The sequence below is a fragment of the Seriola lalandi genome, unplaced genomic scaffold (genome assembly GCF_002814215.2).
Source record: "Seriola lalandi dorsalis isolate HSWRI2012SDOR001 ecotype SW California unplaced genomic scaffold, Sedor1 jcf7180002054249, whole genome shotgun sequence".
NCBI classification, from domain to species: domain Eukaryota; kingdom Metazoa; phylum Chordata; class Actinopteri; order Carangiformes; family Carangidae; genus Seriola; species Seriola lalandi.
The window spans coordinates 3,764-27,105 of NW_019524802.1; the positions used below are offsets into that span (position 1 = coordinate 3,764).

Below are 23,342 nucleotides of genomic sequence, written 5' to 3' on the forward strand. Positions count from 1 at the left end.
CATACTATACTATGACGTTTTTTTACATTTTTATGACATACTATACTATGATGTTTTTTGGTATTATTATGCCTCCCTATCCTATGTAATCTTATTCTCTACCATAATATGACGTTTCTATGACCTTTTATGCCATAATATGCTATGATGTTTTTTTGACATTTTATGCCATACTATACTATGACGTTTTCTGATATTTTAATGACATACTATACTATGACGTTTTTTGGTATTATTATGCCTCCCTATCGTATGTAATCCTATTCTCTACCATACTATGACGTTTTTATGACCTTTTATGCCTTAATATAATATGATGGTTTTTTGACGTTTTATGCCATGCTATACTATGACGTTTTTTTGACATTTTTATGACCTACTAAACTATGATGTTCTTTTGGCATTTTTATGCCTTAAAATACTATTTTATTTGAAGCCTTACCATAGTATGGTGTTTTTATGACCTTTTATGCCTTAATGTACTATGATGTTTTTTTGACATTTTATGCCATGCTATACTATGACGTTTTTTTACATTTTTCACTGTATAGTATGTCATTAAAATATCAAAAACTTTAAAGAAGCATCCATTTTGCCTTGTCCCCCTTTGTTCATTGTCCTCTCACATTGTTTGTAGTTTTGTTTACTAATTTACCCTCCTGATTACACAATAAATTTGCTTTACCAATAACATCTGGTTGTATATGTTACTTCCCTTTTTCCTAACCGTGACCTGTGTCATGACATTTACTATACTATGACATTTTTATGCCTTCCTATAGTGTGATGTTTTTATGCTATACTATACTTACTTACTTATTACGCTTTATTAAACAATGACTTTTGATACCTTACTATACCATGAAATTGTTATGTCTTATTACACTATGACGTTTTTATGCCTTACTATACTATGATGTTTTTTTGATGTTTTATGCCATACTATACTATGACATTTTTTGGGATTATTATGCCTCCCTATCCTATGTAATCTTATTCTCTACCATAAAATGACGTTTCTATGACCTTTTAAGCCTTAATACAATATGAGGTTTTTTGACGTTTTATGCCATACTATACTATGACGTTTTTTGACATTTTTTGGACATACTATACAGTGATGTTATTTTGGCATTTTTATGGCTTAAAATACTATTTCCTTTGATGCTTTAACATAATATGACGTTTTTATGACCTTTTATGCCATAATATAATATGATGTTTTTTTTACCTTTTATGCCATACTATACTATGATGTTTTTTGGCATTTTTTGCCTTACAATAGTATGTGAGTTGATCGCTTAGCATATTATGACGTTTTTATGACCTTTTATGGCTTAATATGACCTTTTATGCCTTAATATACTACGATGTTTTTTTGACGTCTTATGCCATACTATACTTTTTTTGACATTATTATGCCTCAAAATCCTATGTAATCTTATTCTCTACCATAATATGACGTTTCTATGACCTTTTAAGCCTTAATATAATATGATGTTTTTTTGACGTTTTATGCCATGCTATACTATGACGTTTTTTGACATTTTTATGACATACTACACAATGGTGTTTTTTTGGCATTTTTATGGCTTAAAATACTATTTCCTTTGATGCTTTGACATACTATGACGTTTTTATGACCTTTTATGCCATAATATAATATGACGTTTTTTTGACATTTTTATGACCTACTAAACTATGATGTTTTCTGGCATTTTTTGCCTTACAATAGTATGTGAGTTCATGTCTTAGCATACTATGACGTTTTTATGACCTTTTATGCCTTAATATGACCTTTTATGCCTTAATATACTATGATGTTTTTTTGACGTCTTATGCCAAACTATACTATGACGTTTTTTGATATTATTATGCCTCCCTATCCTATGTAATCTTATTCTCTACCATAATATGACGTTTCTATGACCTTTTAAGCCTTAATATAATATGATGTTTTTTTTACATTTTTATGACATACTATACTATGATGTTTTTTTGGCATTTTTATGCCTTAAAATACTATTTACTTTGATGCTTTACCATACTATGACGTTGCTATGACCTTTTAAGCCATAATATACTACGAAGTTTTTTTGACATTTTATGCCATGCTATACTATGACGTTTTTTTACATTTTTATGACATACTATACTATGATGTTTTTTTGGCATTTTTATGCCTTAAAATACTATTTCCTTTGATGCTTTACCATACGATGAGGTTTTTATGACCTTTTATGCCATAATATATTATGATGTTTTTTTAACATTTTATGCCATACTAAACTATGATGTTTTTTGGCATTTTCATGCCTTACTATACTATGTTGTTTTATTCCCTACCATACTATGACGTTTTTATGACCTTTTATGCCTTAATATACTATGATGTTTTTATGACCTTTTATGCCTTTATATATTATGATGTTTTTTTGACGTCTTATGCCATACTATACTACGATGTTTTATGACATTTTTATGCCATACTATACTATGATGTTTTTTGGCATTTTCATGCCTTACTATACTATGTTGTTTTATTGCCTACTATACTCTGACGTTTTTATGATCTTTTATGCCTTAATATACTACGATGTTTTTTTGACGTTTTATGCCATACTATACTATGACGTTTTTTGATATTTTAATGAAAAACTATACTATGACGTTTTTTGGTAATACTATGCCTCTGTATCCTATGTAATCTTATTCTCTACAATAATGACATTTCTATGACCTTTTATGCCTTAATATAATATGTTTTTTTGACGTTTTATGCCATGCTATACTATGACATTTTTTTTACATTTTTATGACATACTATACTATGACGTTTTTATGACCTTTTATGCCATAATATACTATGATGTTTTTTTGACATTTTATGCCATACTATACTATGACGTTTTTTGACATTTTATGGCATACTATACTACGATGTTTTTTGGTATTATTATGCCTCCTTATCCTATGTTATCTTATTCTCTACCATAATATGACATTTGTATGACCTTTTATGCCTTAATATAATATGATGTTTTTTTGACTTTTTTGACATTTTTATGATATACTGTACAATGATGATTTTGGGGATTATTATGCCTCCCTATCCTATGTAATCTTATTCTGTACAATACTATGACGTTTTTATGACTTTTTATGCATTAATACACTATGATGTTTTTTTGAAGTTTTTTGCCATGCTATACTATGATGTTTTTTTGGCATTTTTATGCCTTAAAATACTATTTCCTTTGATGCTTTACTATACTATGACGTATGTATGATCTTTTATGCCTTAATGTACAATGATGTTTTTTTGACGTTTTATGCCATGCTATACTGTGATGTTTTTCACAATCCACAACTCCACAATCGGATTGGTTGGAGCAGAGAAGAGGAGCCTCCAATTCCACAGCATGCTTCCCGTATTGGTGCGTTGATGGACCCTGCCAGTCCACACCAAAGCTGCAGCCATTCCAGCATTCAGAGGAAGAAAGAGTTTAAAAGCCCGGCCAGCACATCATTCGTGGCAGCTATCACTAACAGACGGAGCTCGCCTCTTTACATCCTTATTGTGAACATTTTTGTGTAAATTGCGATTTGGTCTGAGGTACAAGCAGTAACTGTTGAGGACTGGGCTAGGTTCAAAATCCTGATTGTGCATCTCACACTTAGAAAAAGATTGTAAGATAGATTAAAAACAGGGGTGTTACTTCCTGTGTTTTCGTTTTGTTAGAATTAACGTAGTTAAGCTCATTTTGTTTGATCTTTCTTTTAATATCAGAAATTGAGTTTTGCAGCTCTCTTAAGATAGAGTCCTCTTTTCGTTATATTTTGGTTTTGAGTAAAGCAGCATCCATTTTGCCCTGTTCATTGTCCTCTCACATTGTTTGTAGTTTTGTTTACTAATTTACCCTCCTGATTACACAATAAATTTGCTTTACCAATAACATCTGGTTGTATATGTTACTTCCCTTTTTCCAAACCGGGACCTGTGTCATGACATTTACTATACTATGACATTTTTATGCCTTCCTATAGTGTGACGTTTTTATGCTATACTATACTTACTTACTTATTATGTTTTATTAAACAATGACTTTTAATACCTTACTATACCATGACATTGTTATGTCTTATTACACTATGACATTTTTATGCCTTACTATACTATGCCTTTTGATGCCTCACTATACTATGACTTTTTATGCCATGCTATACTATGACGCTTTTATGCCTTACTATACTATGATGTTTTGTGTCTTTCTATACTATCACTTTTTATGCCTTACTACAGTATGATATTTATACATTACTATAATATGACTGTTGAAACCTTAGTACGCTATGACTTTTAATAACTGACTATACTATGACTTTTATGGCTTACTATAGTATAACTTTTTATGCCTTACTATACTAATACATTTTATGACATTTTTATGCCTTACTAAAGGATGATGTTTTATGACATTTGTATGCCTTACAATACTATTTTATTTGAAGCCTTACCATACTATGGTGTTTTTATGACCTTTGATGCCAAAATATACTATGATGTTTTTACGACGTTTTATGCCATACTATACTATGACGTTTTATGACATACTATTCAATTACGTTTTTTGGGATTATTATGCCTCCCTATCCTATGTAATCTTATTCTCTACCATAATATGACGTTTCTATGACCTTTAATGCCTTAATATAATATGATGTTTTTTTGACGTTTTATGCCATGCTATACTATGACGTTTTTTTACATTTTTATGACATACTATACTATGATGTTTTTTGGTATTATTATGCCTCCCTATCCTATGTAATCTTATTCTCTACCATAATATGACGTTTCTATGACCTTTTATGCCATAATATGCTATGATGTTATTTTGACCTTTTATGCCATACTATACTATGACGTTTTCTGATATTTTAATGACATACTATACTATGACGTTTTTTGGTATTATTATGCCTCCCTATCCTATGTAATCTTATTCTCTACCATACTATGACGTTTTTATGACCTTTTATGCCTTAATATACTATGATGTTTTTTTGACGTCTTATGCCATACTATACTATGCTTTTTTTTGGGCATTTTTATGCCTTAAAATACTATTTAGTTTGATGCTTTACCATACTATGACGTTTGTATGACCTTTTATGCCTTAATATAATATGATGTTTTTTTGACGTTTTATGCCATGCTATACTATGACGTTTTTTTGACATTTTTATGACCTACTAAACTATGATGTTCTTTTGGCATTTTTATGCCTTAAAATACTATTTTATTTGAAGCCTTACCATACTATGGTGTTTTTATGACCTTTTATGCCTTAATGTACTATGATGTTTTTTTGATGTTTTATGCCATACTATACTATGACGTTTTTTGGTATTATTATGCCTCCCTATCCTATGTAATCTTATTCTCTACCATAATATGACATTTCTATGACCTTTTATGCCTTAATATAATATGATGTTTTTTTGACGTTTTATGCCATGCTATACTATGACGTTTTTTGACATTTTTATGACATAATATACTATGATGTTTTTTTTGGCATTTTTATGCCTTAAAATACTATTTCCTTTGATGCTTTACCATACGATGACGTTTTTATGACCTTTTATGCCATACTATACTATGATGTTTTTTTGACATTTTATGCCATGCTATACTATGACGTTTTTTTTACATTTTTCACTGTATAGTATGTCATTAAAATATCAAAAAATTTAAAGAAGCATCCATTTTGCCTTGTCCCCCTTTGTTCATTGTCCTCTCACATTGTTTGTAGTTTTGTTTACTAATTTACCCTCCTGATTACACAATAAATTTGCTTTACCAATAACATCTGGTTGTATATGTTACTTCCCTTTTTCCTAACCGTGACCTGTGTCATGACATTTACTATACTATGACATTTTTATGCCTTCCTATAGTGTGATGTTTTTATGCTATACTATACTTACTTACTTATTATGCTTTATTAAAAAATGACTTTTGATACCTTACTATACCATGACATTGTTATGTCTTATTACACTATGACGTTTTTATGACTTACTATACTATGTCTTTTGATGCCTCATTATACTATGACTCTTTATGCCATGCTATACTATGACGTTTTTATGCCTTACTATACTATGATGTTTTGTGTCTTTCTATACTATCACTTTTTATGCCTTATTACAGTATGATATTTATACATTACTATAATATGACTGTTGAAACCTTAGCACGCTATGACTTTTAATAACTGACTATAGTATGACTTTTATGGCTTACTATAGTATAACTTTTTATGCCTTAATATACTAATACGTTTTATGACATTTTTATGCCTTACTAAAGGATGACGTTTTATGACATTTGTATGCTTTACTATACTATGATGTTTCATGCCTTACTATACTATGATGTTTTGTGACATTGTTATGCCATAGCATACTGTGACGGTTTTTGACATTTTTATTCTCCTACTTTTCTAATTTGAAGGTTAATGCCTTACTAAACGATGACGTTTTATGACATTTTTATGCCTGACTAAAGGATGACGTTTTTGACATTTGTATATATAGTATAGTAAGGCATAAAAATGCCAGAAAAAAGTCATAGTATGGTATGGCATGAAACATCATGGTATATTAAGGCATTAAAAGGTCATAAAACTGTCATAGTATGGTAAGGCATCAACTCACATAGTATTGTAAGTCAAAAAAATGCCAAAAAACGTTATAGTATAGTACGGCATGAATATATCAAAAAAGGTCATAGTATAGTACGGCATAAAACGCCGAAATAACATCATAGTATGGTAAGACATAAAAGGTCATAAAAATGTCATAACATGGTAAGGAATCAGATGAAATACTATTGTAAGGCAAAAAATTGCCAAAAAACATCATAATCTAGTATGGCATAAAACATAAAAAAAACATCATAATATATTAAGGCATAAAAGGTCATAAAAACTTCATAGTATGGTAAGGCATCAAATGAAATATTATTGTAAGGCATAAAAATGACAAAAAAAATCATAGTATAGTATGCCATAAATCGTCAAAAAAACATCATAGTATATTAAGGCATAAAAGGTCTTTAAAACGTCATAGTATGGTAAGACATCAACTCACATACTATTGTAAGGGGAAAAAAAGCCAAAAAATGTTATAATATGGTATGGCATAAAAATATCAAAAAACGTCATGGTATAGTATGCCATATATCATCAAAAAAAAACGCATAAAAGGTCATTAAACTTTCATAGTATGGTAAGGCATCAACTCACATAGTGTTGTACGGCAAAAAAATGCCAAAAAACGTTATAGTATAGTATGGCATAAAAATATCAAAAAAACATCATAGTGTATTAAGGCATAAAAGGTAATAAAAACGTCATAGTAGATTAAGGTATCAACTCACATGATATTGCATGACAAAAAAATGTCAAAAAACGTCATAGTATAGTATGGCATAAAACGTCAAAAAAACCTCATAGTATATTAACGCATAAAAGATCATATAAACGTTATAATATGGTAAGTAATCAAATGAAATAGAATTATAAGGCAAAATTTGTCAAAAAAAGTTATAGTATGTTAAGGCATAAAAATGACAAAAAACGTCATAGTACATTGAGGCATAAAAAGGTCATAAAAACGTCATAGTATGGCAGGGAATAAAACAACATACTATTGTAAGGGGAAAAAAGGCCAAAAAACGTTATAATATGATATGGCATAAAAATATCAAAAAACGTCATGGTATAGTATGCCATACATCGTCAAAAAAAGGCATAAAAGGCCTTACTATACTATGACGTTTAATGCCTTATTATACTATGACGTTTTATACCTTACGAAACGATGATGTTTTTTAACATTTTTATGCCTTACTATACTATGATATTTTATGACTTTTTTATGCCTTACTATACTATGACGTTTCATGCTTACTAAACAATGACGTTTTATGACATTTTTATACCTCACTATACTATGACGTTTTTGACATTTTAATACTTTACTATACTATGACGTCTTATGACATTTTTATGCCTTATATACCTATAACCTTTAATGCCTTACTCAGTGGCGGCTGCTGGTCTTATAAGGAGGGGAAGCTCATTTTTCGGCCTACATCATAAAATGTGTCCGTTTATTTAAATGTAAATTCGCACAGTGACAGAAGACAGTCACCAAACGCTAGTCGTTTTTAACAAAGACAAAGTCGCTGAGGATCAGTAACGTCTCCAGATCAACTCCGAACAACGGAATGAAAAACTTGAAAACTGCTCCGGTGGATGCTTATACTTCAAGATCGCTGATTCGCTCATTTCGCTGTCAATCAAAAGGGGACTCAGCCTCAGACAGATCATCCAATCATCATGCAGAAGCCGAGGGTCCAGGCCAGCCCACTGTCCCATAGACCCCCAGAGACGCTGAGCGTCCGATGGGCGGGACAAAGCCCAGCATTTATCCAATGACCGTCTAGTTTCGCTGCAGTGGAACAACCCACTCTATGCTTCCCCATTGAAGTCAGTAGACGCTCGGCGTCTGCACTGTGTAAAGCACTGTGGCGCTGCGGGGATGAATGAGAAGAAGTCGTGTCGGTTACCTGTGATAAGTAGCTGATTCTGAACAAAAGATGAACGTGTTCTAGCGCATATTTAGTCAATTAAATGTACACACAACAGTACATATTTGACCAATTATTTTGTTGACATTTTAGGGGAAGCTGAGCTTCCCTTGCAGTCTTAGAGCAATCGCCACTGGCCTTACTATACTATGACGTTTTTGACATTTTAATACTTTACTATACTATGACGTTTTATCCCTTACGAAACGATGAGGTTTTTTACATTTTTACACTTTACTATACTATAACGTTTCATGCCTTACTATACTAATATGTTTTATGACATTTTTATGCCTTACTAAAGGATGACGTTTTTGACATTTTAATACCTTACTATATTATGACATTTTATGACATTTTTATGCCTTACTATACTATGGCGTTTTATGACATTTTTATGCCTTACTAAATGATGACGTTTTACAACATTTTTAGGCTTACTATACTATGACGTGTTATGCCTTACTATAATATGACGTGTCAATTTCTAACTATACTGTAACATTTTTATGCTATACTATACTATGAATTTTTATGCCTTATTATACTATGCCTTTTTAAACCTTACTATACTATGACTTTTCATGCCTTACTATACTATGATTTCTTTTGCCTTACTACAGTATCACTTTTATGCCTTATTCTACTGACTTTTTATGCATTAATGTACTATAACGTTTTCATGCCTTACTATACTATGACTTTTAGTACCTTAATGTACTATGACTTTTATGTCTTATTAGACAATGACATTTTATGCATTATAATATGACATTGTTGTACCTTACTAGAACATTTTTATGCATGACTATAGTATGACTTTTAATATCTTACTATAATTTTACTTTTTATGCTTTACTATACTATGACTTTCAGTACCTTAATATACTATGGCTTTTTATGCCTTATTAGACAATGAGTTTTTATGCCTCACTATATTATGACTTTTTATGCCTTACTATACTATGACTTTTTATGCCTTATTATAGTATATATGCTTCAGTATATGAATTACATTTTCATGACCCTGCAGCACATTCCTGCCCTTTCTGGCTAAAAAAGGATTCCAATACACATGGTTTTGCAATACCTGCTGGGATAGGCTCTCAAAGACTCTATCTTATTTTTTCAAAATGGCTAGTATGAATTTGTGTGAGTAATTGTGCAAAGGTAAAAAAGAAGCCTAAAAGATTCCACTGCACTGAAATAAAACATAACATCAAATAGGTACAGCTCAAAAGGTGAAAATCTCAATCCACAGAATTGATGCACATGCTGTGAACATCTCATCAATCACTAAAGCGTTCCAATACATCTAGACTTTCAGCAAAGTTGAAAATCAATTTTTTTTCTGAAGAATGCTGAATTCAGAGCAAGGATCCTACATGCTGTGACACATTTAAGCCGTTGGAGAGACTGGTAGAGGCAAGACAGCCTGCTTGGTATTTCTGTGATTGCGGTGTAATAAATAAATGTACACCACATAACACTAAAAGAGACACAAAGGGAGCTGAGACATACAATATATGTATTAAAATGACAAAAAATGATTAATATCTGAATCCTAAAAGCATGTTGCAAGGTGGTGCAACAAAAGTAAAACTATTCTCTAAAAGGTTGGATGTTGTAGATTAGCTTATTATCTGTTTTACAGACAATTAAATTAATCTGGCCAAGATGTTGCTGTTTCTTTTATTTATTTTAACTCCATCAGTGATGCCTGTGTATCACTGCCTTTATGCAGTTTATTCATCTAAAACACAATGTTAAAAGTCTGAATCTGGTAATTTTATATCTTCAAACTGGCAAGAACCTAAGTACTGCAAGGAAGTTTGACCACGTGCTGCTGTGCCATTGTTTAACAGAGGATAATGCTGGAGCACTGTCCATTATTGCCCATGCTCTGTTCTAGCAAATGTGGATCATTTATTTTGCTCAAGACAAGAGGGCGACATGAACTTTCACTCTGGCAAAACATGTTTTCAGCCTGTTGCTTCATAATAGGATCTGCTTTTGTGCCTGATCTGACCGCCATTTGAGCACCGTGATGTGAGTTTGGATTTTCACCAGGGCCCAGCTGTAGCGCTGCGTATGCAATCGGAAGATGCTAATGTGTGTGATGCGCAGTTTACGAGTTTGCATCCCTGGTGAAATACTGGAGCTGAAGCCAGAGAGAGGAATGAGTCATGTGCAGTGAATCATAGCCTCCCACACAGAAGGAGAGGGGAGACGCATGCAAAAAGGAACAACTGCATACAAAAAAAAATACCCAACCACAACACACCATTAAGACAAATATATTTCCACCTGCCCAAGCGCAGTCTGCAGCACAGACACTCCGCTGGATGAAGGGCTTTCTCACGCAAACTGAATGACATATTTCCACACTGTCTCACATGCTCAGATTTCACAAGCAGAGCAATCTCCTTTCAGAGCTCTTCTGTGCCCTGGCCTATTTGTTTCCACAAGCCTGCACTTAAGACCTCCAATGCTGGGAATGTTGAAGGGAGAGGATGCAAAATGAAAGGGTGGTCACACAGTAACACCTCCTGCTCTCACTGCAGAGCCATTCCTTCTCTAACTCTCCAGCTTCTCTTAGACTTCACCTGTATGGCAGGGAATGCAGGCTAGATTAGGCTGTTTTAACTAGACTGATGCTGTACATTATTAAACCTTTTAGCCTCTGGGAACTCCACTCTAAAACACGAATGAGAGTATTCATGCTGGTCAGATAGAACTGACTCTAATTCTCCTGACCTTTGTAGCTGTATGTAAAGGTTAGGGATTCAGACTGAGCCACTACATGGTTAGATAACATTAAAATCTACCTTGAATCTACACTCTGCTTTCTAGACTGTCTAATATTTCTATAAGAATTAAAAATAAATGCGGCATAATTACCCTTAACCTCCTCTCACTGTCTTTAGTCAATGCCTGAAAGCATAAGAGGAATCAACATGTTTATGCAATGCCCAGAGGGAAAGAAAGTGTATACAGAATAGGCAGCAAGCAAACACTGAGATCAGCTGTATCACCAGGAGCTCCCTATTACCAGCATGTTTGTGGGTGAGAACATGAAGGAATCAAAGTTATTACCCCAAAGGCTCTTACAAATTTTCTATCTCACCATTCAAGAGATGATTCATTTAAATATTGATTGAAGATTTTAGTCAGTGCTGGGGATGCTCATAGTAGCAGTCTATCACAGCTCGGCCACTGTTGTTTATAGACCAATCAAGGTAGAGAAGTAGACAAGCTGCTATTACTACGATGGCTTTTCACTTATGGACCCGTGTATAACACTGTGATGTATGTAAAGTATTTTATTTCTTTAAGTTCTGTTGCCAAGAAATCTGTCCAGCACATCCTGTAGCACCAAATACATGTTGATTATTAATAATGGTAATAATTAGCTGAAACAATTAATCAATTAATCAATCAGTCTATTGACAGAAAAATAAAATGCAACTATTTTTTTTTCTATATTTATAGTTTTATAGCAAAAATATTGAAATGCTAAATATTTGCAGATTTCAGTCCTTCAAAAGAGAAGAGTTGCTGCTTTTTTGTTTCATTGGAAACTTGTGGGATTTTGGACTCTTGGTTTAACTAAAAAACAAGACGTTTGAAGACATCATCTTTAGCTCAGAACAATTTTCATCGGCTAAACAATTTAAAAAATCAGCAGATTAATCAATAATGAAAATAACTGCGAGTTGCAGGCCTAGTTGTCATTACTACAGCAAAATGTCCAGTTTGAACAGACGTCTAGGCATCTCTTCAGGGCTGTACTGTTTTCAGCTGTTCCAACAACAACAAAACAAACCTAAAGTAAAAGCCACAAGCCTCTGCCCCATGAAATCAATTTCACCTTGCTAAATCTACATGTTTTGCCAACAAAGACCCCAGGAGGAGCTGCTGAAAACAGAGCGATCTACTACGTTTCCTGGCTGCAATTCCACTTTCACAGTAGCACATGTTTAGAGCTCTCAGATTTAGAGCTGAAAAAATTAGTGAATTGATTGATTATTTGATCGACATAATTAATTGGAAACTATTTTGAAAAATGATCAATTGCTTAAGTCATTTATTTAGCAAAAATGGCCTAAATTCACCAGCTACAGCTTCAGTTTTGGCTCCAAATGTGAAGGTCTGCTGGTTTTCTTCGTCTTCTTCAATGATAAACCAAAAATCTTTGGGTTGTTTGTCGGATGAAACCCCATTTGAATATGTCACATAGGACTCTGAGAAGATGTGATGGATATTTTCACTATTTTCTGAAATCTTTTAGTTAGTTATATTAATTCATAATATAATCATTACATTATAAAGAAAATAATAAGTAATTTTAGCCCTATTCTGATTTTAATTGAACAACACATTGCTTCTGATAATGATGAAATAACTACATTTAATGATTTAAATCATAAGCTAACATTTAATTCCTGCTGGGTTTAATGAGCTAACATGGACTGTGGACACAACGAAAGCCAAAGCCAGTGTCATAACCAATGTCAGTCTAGTGTTTTGAGACTCGACACACATCCAAACATCCACACTAACACAGACTTCACCTACCTTCATTTAATGGCCGTGATTAACTTTAAACATCTCTGATTCACTGTCTGTGTAAATATTTTCTGTTCAACTCTCTCCCAGCAGTAATGGCAGTGGGGCTTGAGACCACGACACATGAATAAGCAACTGAATTCATCTGTAGCTAAAAAATATTCTTTACAGCAACAAGACTTGGCTTGTGATGTGTTTTTTTGTTCTTTACTTTTTAACTTTTTGAGACATTTAGCATTTTGTCAACTCTCAGACTTTTTTAGGCCGAGTAAGTCTTTGTTTAGCTGTGTAGGAACCCCACTAACCTGAGCCACAATAAAGCATGCTGTGACAGAGATGGGCAACCTAACAACAGATTTATAAAATAAACTGTTAAGGAGATGAGAACATTCACAGAATAAACTGTCAAAGTTTAGATCTAAATTCATATCAGCAGCGCTGTCGAAGCCACACAGACTCAATAATCAATCCAAATCCTTGAGGCACTTCAGAAACCTGCACTAATATAAATAGCCAGAAATGCTAAATTATTCAACTTATAATCCTTTCCAGTGCTTCTGCCTGTAATTGCTCAAATTAGCATTTATCGTTCAGCGGAGGAGCTGGAGCATCATTAGCTGAAATAGTAGCACTTATGATAAAACTTATAACTGCTGCCGCTGCCTTTGAGTCACAATCTGAGTTGAGATGAAGCTGCTGCTGGTCGCCCATCCCAAAAGTGCAACCTACCCAGAATTACTGGTCCAACATCCAACAGCAACAAAGTGAGACTGAGAAAATTTCAACTCTGACTTAATATGACAATATGATTTTTTGGCTTTATTTGTATCAGCAAATGGTAAAAAAAAAATATGAAAGAATCATTTGAAAGGTTAAAATTCATAGCATGAATTGAACAGGAGCCATTAAGCTGTCAAGCACTTTTCATATTTCTTTGATGACACATCAACATCTCCACCCTTCTGTACCTTTGGTTGAAAAACAAATCAGTGCCTCTTCACTAAAGGACAATGCAACAATCAGTACCGTCTGCTGAAGCCAAAGCCATTTTTTCACTTCATTATACTCTGAGGGGTTGCTATTCTCAACTTGGCTTTTATGCATTCCTACCAGTGTGGCTCTGCCAAAAATGTAATTAAAAGATGGGTTATTAATCTCATGCTAGTGGCACAGAGACAAAATAAAACTGCTTTAATTTCAGCCTGTCTGTATGCACACAAGAGTGAGAGGTGAGTGAGAGAGTGTGTTTGTGTGTTGAGGTCTATTATCAGCTGTACTCCCTGCTTATGACTAATGTGTAAGCCACATCTGCTCGCAGCCTAGATGCCTCTCAGTCAGCCATATCTTGCTTGGACCATCCATCTGGCTCTGGCTGAGCAGCAGAGGGAACGCAAGAAACAATCTGCGCCACCATCCTGCCCTCTAAACCGCAGGGTCTGAGAGTACCATTAATGGCCCACGTCGATGAAAATCAAAGCCACCGTAGGCGAGGAGGCAGACATACAGCAATTCTGCACATAGTGCCCCAGTCAGAGTTAATAACTGAACAGTTATCAGAAACACCGATGGTTGTTAGATGAAAGTTGCAGGTGAGCAGTTACCTTGAGATAGAGGCGACAGAATAGAAAATGAAACCCTTTCAAGACAAAGTGACGACCTTTGTGACCTTGAAGAACCAATCCCAGAGTGCAAAAACCCACCCTGAGGCGCCAAAGTGACAACTCTCCTCTCTCACTTATTTCAAGACCTCACATTATTATCCTTAGACACTTTCTTTTAGTCATCCGTCAGTATAAAAGCAGGGAGACAACAATAACCTAAACTGAGAGTTTGCTGAACCCCACCTCCAAACAGTGATTGTCCAATAATAGCTTGGCAACCATAACTAGGCACAGTATACCTGTCACGTCTATCCAACTCTATCCGCTGTGTCGTATTTCCTTACTGCGTTGGAAGCAGGTCCTGGGTGCTATCAGAGTTTAAGCTAAACTTAGCACCTTTGTTCTGCTTTTTACTGGATTTGGGGAAATTTACACTCCAGCCATCTTACCTGAAAGAGGATTGCATCTGCCAAACACATTACTCTCATCCTAAAAGTCTTCCCTCTTGTAATGTTAAAACTGAAACATACTGTTTTGAAAGGACTAACTAGCTCTAAACTGCAATACAAGAACTATTCTCTTTCTTTATGAGTCTTTGACACAGATCATCAGCTGGTGAGGATGCTAACTTCAAACCAGTGAGCTAGAAATATAAGCACATAGTAACATCAAACTGTTTACTTCTGTTTGAAATAAAGGGACCAATAGTTACCAAAGAGTGGTAAATCTGCCACAGTTGTCATTGTAAACTATGAGCTGTGGGAGAACTAAAGGCCTGACAGACAGACAAACAGTAACTCAGGTTGGTGGGGCTCAGAGAACAGTCTGATGCTTTCTATCTGTTACATTATGTTTCTAGGCAGAAAACTGTTGTTCGCCTGTGAGTGAGGAACAGCGGAAAGACATGAATCCTGTCACTTTGGCCCCCCAGTGGGCTCGTCGGTAAGAGGAGAATAGGACCCCCAGGCCCCCAGTAGGAAAGAGTGCAATGAGATTTGGTTGACAGTTGACTGTCTCATACTCGTTTAAACAGACGTCCAATAGTGCTTTCTTCTTTGTTCTGCAAAACGTTTCAAAGTCAAAGAAATGTCAGTTGTTATCCACTGTGGACGAGCACAACAACATTTATGTAAAAGTGTATCCCTTAACAGTTATTTTGCGTGTGTGTGAGTGTGTGTTCACAAACCTTGCTGCGAGCGTCAACGTTGAGCAGACACACCCCACAAGCCAACTCCTTGGCATTTTTGATGCCGTGCCTCAGAATGCAGGAGGAGAAATCCAGGGAGCTTTCATCAGGCTAAACACACACACACACACACACACACACACACACACACACACACACACACACACACACACACACACAAAGCAATTTTACTTCCAGCTACAGGGGAAAATGTAGTCATTTTATTCTTATAATAACACCAGTGAGAACAAGTCTGCCTACAGTAAACATCTCAGAGCATCAGCAATTTCAAGGACTTTGCTTAACTTCTAGAGTAAAAACAACCAATACCAGCACATACAGGTATATCCTTATACTTTTAAGAAGAAAAACTACCTGCCTGCTTCAATTAAACATTAGCTCTTTTTGTGTCAGTTTTATGTTCAGCGGTTTGAAAACCATATTCCTCCTCTGCTGGCTCTGTGGATGACGACACTTCTCCACCTCTGTTTCTGTTTTACAGACACGGGCAGACAGCTGGATAAATAAATCTATACCGTCCTTGTCTATCAAAAGACTCCAGCTACATTGCATCCAGATCAATGGATCATTGATTTTACCCTAATGGACCAACAATACTGGATTCACTAACATTTCATTATGTTATTGGCAGGTTTTTTATTGTGAATTGACCTTCACTGCTCTATTATCATGGGTACTTGTGTGCCTGCACTTGAGAGTGCAAACATGTCTGGGTGATGACAGAAGGCAGTAAAAGCAGCTGCATACATAAATAAGCATGTGCTTTATAACTGTCCTGTGCTCTGGCAGGTTTATGTTTTTTTTTTTTTGAGTATCTTACAGCGAGCTTGGCTAGTGACATGAAGCCCATGAGGTTGTTCCACACGCGGCTGATGTCCTTCAGCAGCTGCTGCAGCTTCTCAGAGCTCACTGCTGTGGCCTTGATGCCGAGCTCCACACGCCTGGTGACGCGGTACACTTCCACCACACCTGACAGGGAAAAAAAAAAAATACGCAAACACACAAAAAAAAACATGTTTTGTTGCTCTTTTCTTTCCAGTTTCAAGAGGCACGCTGTGTTCAGTCTCTCGCTGTGACATGTTTGCCACTCATTGCTCATTAAAAGCAGAGAAACACAATAAGGGAGCAAGACCTTGTCAGACCAGGCAGAGATAAGCCATCACACCAGAGCTTGTTTTAATCTCGTCCTCTCTGTACCTCTGTCCTTCAGAGGGTGTAAGGCCACACACCGGGTTCTTTAACAACCTCTTCTTCACAATATACAGCTAGCACTGGCTTGTTTATTTTGCTGTGCGCGCGCTGTGCGTGTGTGTGGTTTGTAATTCCTCACCTAGCAGGTACTCCATGCCCTGGGCAGACTGGATGACCTCGGTGCAGACAGAAGAGCTGCTGATGCTGTTCAGGGTGTTGTTAGCTTTGGTGATGACCTTAACGTGGGAAGACAGTCAATTATAGTGTTTTCGCTCTTCATAATCATCATTATCATACAACTGTTGACCAATATTTTTGTGGCACCTCACATCTCTTGCCTTGACTGACACAGACCACCAGTTTTAGGGGCCAGGAGACGACTGCCCACTTTTTCTGGATATCATCAAGAGAACTGTTTCGTTTTTTTGTCTTAAAAAAAACTTGAGAAACTCCTAGACATTGTCTCACTTACTGCTGTTCAAGTATTCTGTGACTTTAATTTCTTGAAGACATTTTAAAAAACCATCAGTGTTTTGAGTCTAAATCCTAAAGTTAAGTTTACAGGGTTTAAGAAAATAATTCTCAAAATATTGATAAGAAAAACGTAATTTCAGTGCCTTTTTGTTCTCTTAATTATTCTATTACTTATAGAGTCCCTTTATCAATCAGGTCAGATACAGAATACGAACCTCCAGAGCACTTTCCAGGCACCTCTGCCACTCGTATGCGTAGCGCTCGCTCTCCTGCAACAACACAACACAAAATTTTCTCAAATGAACACAAGGCAAAACAGAACACAACAGAACAGAGGTAACACTCCCTGAGTATTATGCTGAAATCTGGCGGTTATTAACCAGCAGCTAACATGTGGTCAGTTATCACCGTTCGCTCCTCACCTCCACCTCCCCAGTCAGGTCCTTGTACTTGTCCCTGATGACAGGCAGAGCGGGCTTCTCGCTTAGAGTGTTGGATCGGTCTCTGAAGGGCTGCTCTGGAGCTGGAGACGGGGGCGAACGCCCAATCTCCTTCTCGCCCAAACTGTGACTACGTTTGTGGGAGCCTGAGGCAATGACAGGAGAGGACAGGGAGATAAATAATGTTGAGAGAACCACAAACACATATACACAATTTTTTTTTGTACTTTATCAATTCAGCAATCCGTGGTGATGACTCATTTTGAGATATGCACCTGTTTGTTTGCAATCATTATACTTCACTTCTGTTGCAGCTAATTCCTGCTGGACAAGGACAGCATGAGTAAATACTTAATTTGTGACAAACCATAATTACATACAGACACAAATATGCAGGTATGAATTATTCATAGGGACTCTCACGCGCACAAACCCTGGCACGACACCACAACAAACACGGGTACAAACACATGCTAAACTTAAAGTATTCCAGTGGGTCTGCCAGATAGTGCGTGCATGCATGCGTGTGTCTGTGTTGTCCACACACAGGTAATCCTCCCCACAAACTCCTGCACCACCCATAGAGACATGCGTCATCCTCTCCACAACCCCCCAAAGCCCCACCATGATCAGATAACTGGTCCACTGGCTGAAGAGGAATAAGTAAAGCCCTCTTCTTCACACAAATTAAATCTAGCACAGGGACATAAATCTATGGGGCAAATAGGCTTTTATCACAGCACAGGAAATACTAATAAATTATTTGTGGAACATAACACCAGCAAACAGTTGTTAAAAAATGAACAGCCTTTAAGTGGATACGGCTAATTTCTGCTCATAGATGTGTTGCCTTCTGCTGATCTATCTCACTAGTCAATACCATAAGAGCAGTGCTGTCATCCCAACACTGCCATCTAATGTCTGACAGCTGTATTGCAGATCTGATGGACACTATGGTGTGGGGGTGGGGAGAGTGTTGTACCATTTTAGGGCCAAGGGTTTGGAGTTGGTCAGGAGACTCAGGGATTTAAATAAAAACATGTAAAGTTTGATTAAATTTACATATTTACATCATATTTTAGTGCTAAAACTATTCCTAAATTAAGTGACCATTCCATCTAGAATCTGGTGATTTATTTTGATTGACTGACTGTTTGGTTTATAAAATGTCAGAAAATAGTCAAACTTGTCAATCAAATGTTCAAATGTGTTATTTTTTTCTGATCAATAATCCAAAAACAAAATCTGTTCAATTTACAATGAGTAACACAGAGGAAAGCAAAAGGTCTTCACATTTAAGAAGCTGCAACCAGAGATGATTTTGTAATATCAAAACAACTGCAGGTGATTTTTTTGTCAATTGTTTCATTTCTAGACTGACTGAAATGACTGAATGAAAATTATTGTCACTTGCACTCAAAAAGGATCAACATGATGACAGACTCACCTTGAACAGACAAGTCAAAGGTTGCCAGTTCGTTCTTGATCATCTCCTCACTGGACTTGACTTTGGCTTGAGTGCTCGCTTTGAGGAAGTCAGACTTGCCAAACTTTGGCTTGTCTCCTTGGAAGGCACCAAACTCATCTGAGGCCTCACTTTGGTTCCCCTCAGAGCCCACCTCAGCAGTAGCAGCAGGCGAGTCCGACTTTTCAGAAACTGTACTTGCAAAGTCCCCAAAGTCGTCCTCGTCATCAACACCGCCCTGGTCACCTGAGCCGAAATCAGCGAAGGCTTCAAACTTGTCATCTGTCGATGAGCCATCCTCTGCGGGGACGGAGGTGGTGATCTTTGCTAAGGAGCTGCTTGTGATGTTTTCAGTGCTGCCAACGGTCACCTCCTTTGCCTGTGTCTGGACTAAGGTTGGAAGGGAAGCTCCTTCCAAGCACTGTGGCTTTCTGACCTCACCGGGCAGACATTCCTCCCTGTCTGACCAGTCATAGCTGGCCAGGGTGCTGAGGGCCGATGTCCCAAAGGGGTCAAATTTCATGTCGTCTCCTTCTGTAATGACAACACAAACATACCAGTGGTTCCCAGGAAGAGAAGAGATGCTGTCATGATAGGAGGTGGATTAATGAGCCTGGATGAGGGACTGAGATTTCTGCTGGATTATCACTACGTCACTTATCTATGGTTCAAGTAATATCCCTTTTCTTCTAGTGGTAGAAAGGTGTTGAGACTTTTAAAGGGTCAATTCACCAAAATTACAAAAGATATTTTTTCACTTACCTACTACCTCAAGTGATGCCTGGCAATGCAGACAGTTTTAGTTTTATTTGTCCTGGTTTGCTTTCTGCCTCCAGCCCAGCACAGTTTTTTTTTTTTTTTTTTTTTTTTTAAATTTTTTTTCACAGGATTCAGAATCACACACACACACACACTGCAATCAACAGAATTGTAAAATAAAAACAATATCCCAGTTACTCTGAATAATCCACATCGGAACTACTTTCAATTGTTTTAATTAGAAAGAAGATTAATTGGCAACTATTTTGATTGTTGATTATTTTTTCAGACATTTTCGGGTTCCAGCTTCTCAACTGAAAGGATTTGCTTCTATTCCTTGTCTTATTTATTAGTAGAGCTGACACAATTATTAATTAATTGATCGACAGAAAATAAATCTGCAACTTTTTTGTCACTAATTAACCATTTCAGACATTTTTCAAGAAAAAACTGTGAAAAAATGTCAAATACTTTCTAATTCCAGTTTCTCAGATGAGAGGATTTGCTGCTTTTCTTTGTCTTATACAACTGAATAAATTGAGTGAACTGTTTTGGACTGACAGACGAGACATTCATTGGCGTCACATTGTGATCTAGGAAACTGTAATGAGCATTTTTCACTGTTTTCTGATGTTTCATTGAGTAAATGATGAATCAGTTAATCAAGAAAATAATCAGCAGATTAATTGATTATGGAAATAATTATTATTTGCAGCCCTACGTTCAACCAAAGAGCCAGACCTCAAGAAAACACTCCTCTGTGGATTATCTACAGAATCCTGAACATTGTTTTTGGAAAGATATGTTTTTGTTGAAATATAATTTTTCAATCAAATGAAACACAATTCACCTCCACTATACTGGGCTGGAGGCCAAAACCTCACAGGTCTTCACAAAATGCGTGCACACAAAACCAAAAGTATCGTCTTTGATGGATGTCACTACAGGCGAGTGAAAAAATACTGTTTTGTGAAAATATATTTTTTTGTAATTTGGGTGAACTGACCCTGACTTTACTCATATTCCACATACTACATAGTCAACACTGGCAAGAATGAGATCAGATGTGTTGTAAAGTACCCCCTCCACATATTTTGCACTTTTAAGATGTGAAAACAAATGCTGAAATAACCTGCCAATTATGGATATTATTATTCTACACAATTATGATCACAGCTGTATTGTAATTATACTAGCAGATGACTAATTAATGTCGTTGTAACAGTAATACATACTTTGTTAGAGTAATACATCTTCCTGCCCACATTTATGTGAACTGTGTTTGGTAAATTATCTCAAGCAGGGTACACAAATTGTTTTGATGTCTGAGCTGAATCATGTTTATGAAATCACTGCCATCATTTAATCAAACACAGTGAACACTAACACCGCTTTTTTTGTAATGGACAGATTCTCTATTCTGTTCTCAGTGGTGACAAACAGCTTTAACAAAAGCCTAACAATAATCAGAGCCGATCTCTTTATGCAACCTGAAGGATTTTGTCTCCTGACAGCAACATTAATAAAAGATCTTTCCTGTCACTACTTCTGCTCTGTTTCTTACAGTGTGTTGTGCTGTTTGTGATCAGTTTCTTTATGACTAATACTAACTGACAGATCTTTACAACCTGCACACATCTGTCAACACTTTAGTATTCAGGTCTCCCTCTCAGTTTCTCTCACACACTCAAAAACACACACATCGGCTTTGTTGAACCCTTCCTATTTTGCATGACAGAACCCTCAGATACACAAAGCAATTTGTGAAATTGACAAGGATCTAGTGCTGTAAGCCTCGTGACATTAGATCACTTTACGGCCTCTCAAGAAAGGAAAGGAGAAAATAAGACGGTACGCGTTTCAGCAATACCAACAGTAATATTTATTACGACAACATGAGTAGAGAGAAAGAGAGAAAGGTCACAAAGTACTGTGAAAGAGGTCTATCATTACAAGAGGTTTGTCAAACTAACACTTGTAAAATTAGATTTCAGTCATTTAGAATACAAGGGCATGCAGAATCAGGAGAAAAGGAAGAAAACAAACAGTGAGAAGGTAAAACAAAGATTATCCGAGGATATAGAAGCAGAAACCAGAATGAGAAGGCACATTCACAGACTAAAATCAGTAATTCTGGGGAGATGACAAACTTTGTTGTAATATTAGGATGTAAAGCAACAGGTGTTTTTTTTGGAAAAAAAGATTTGAATACAGAACACTTGAAAAGCCAGGTTGAAAAGATATTTCAAAGAACAAGCTCAAGGCAGGAGGCATTAACCCTTTGAGGACCTGAGGGGAAAATTTGGTGAAGAAGGTTTTGTACAAACTGCAGTTTAGAAGCAGTGAGAAGTTACAAGCCACAATTTCAGAGGCTCTTTATCCATTTTGTCAATTATGAAATAAGATTAAGTCCTGGTGCTCATGCTAACAGAAAATTATGGTGAGGAGATCACAATATCTGCATTACTCTGCATGTAAACACATGAAGTTATCTTGTTCAAGCACTCAAAGGGTTACAGAAAACAAAGAGGGCCACCCTTACACCTGACATCCCAGAAAGGGCCTTGATTACATCCAATCACAGATGCAAAAACAGATTTAAAGAGACAGTATCCTTTTTCTCTTGCTACAGTGATTGTTTCTCAAAAACAGGCTAATGTGCACAAACTCTTGTGATCCCCTAACCTAATAGCACGTCATTATTTTCTAAAGACAATAATGTTCACATTAGAACATTAACATAAAATACTTTAATGAACATATTAGTCTTACTAAATACTGTACGCTACATTTAATTTACATAATTGGCAAATCACAAGATCAGGGAGTCTTTCTAGTCTCAAAATAAGAGCTCATATTCCTGTAATAAAAATACACTATTAAATCTGTATGTATACAGTTTTTTTCCTTTGATAAAAACAACTTGCAGTACTGTTATGCATAAAATGGTTATTTTGTATTACGTTCTTGT

At 35.8% G+C, this 23,342-nt stretch overlaps 1 protein-coding gene across 1 annotated transcript in view; it reads right to left on the reverse strand.

Moving 5' to 3' along the window:
* Positions 1-11,566: 11,566 nt before the first annotated feature.
* The window catches only part of synrg (synergin, gamma), a gene marked incomplete at its 3' end in the record, with an annotated part of 36,574 nt that continues 24,798 nt past the window's right edge, over positions 11,567-23,342 (reverse strand). Inside the window, exons 16-23 of the mRNA XM_087173531.1 lie at positions 19,595-20,146; positions 18,130-18,293; positions 17,923-17,976; positions 17,373-17,469; positions 16,863-17,011; positions 16,022-16,132; positions 15,857-15,895; positions 11,567-11,599 (exon numbers count right to left, since the gene is read on the reverse strand). Of these exons, the coding sequence (XP_087029657.1) occupies positions 11,567-11,599; positions 15,857-15,895; positions 16,022-16,132; positions 16,863-17,011; positions 17,373-17,469; positions 17,923-17,976; positions 18,130-18,293; positions 19,595-20,146 (1,199 nt within the window). The remainder of the gene's footprint in view (positions 11,600-15,856; positions 15,896-16,021; positions 16,133-16,862; positions 17,012-17,372; positions 17,470-17,922; positions 17,977-18,129; positions 18,294-19,594; positions 20,147-23,342) is intronic.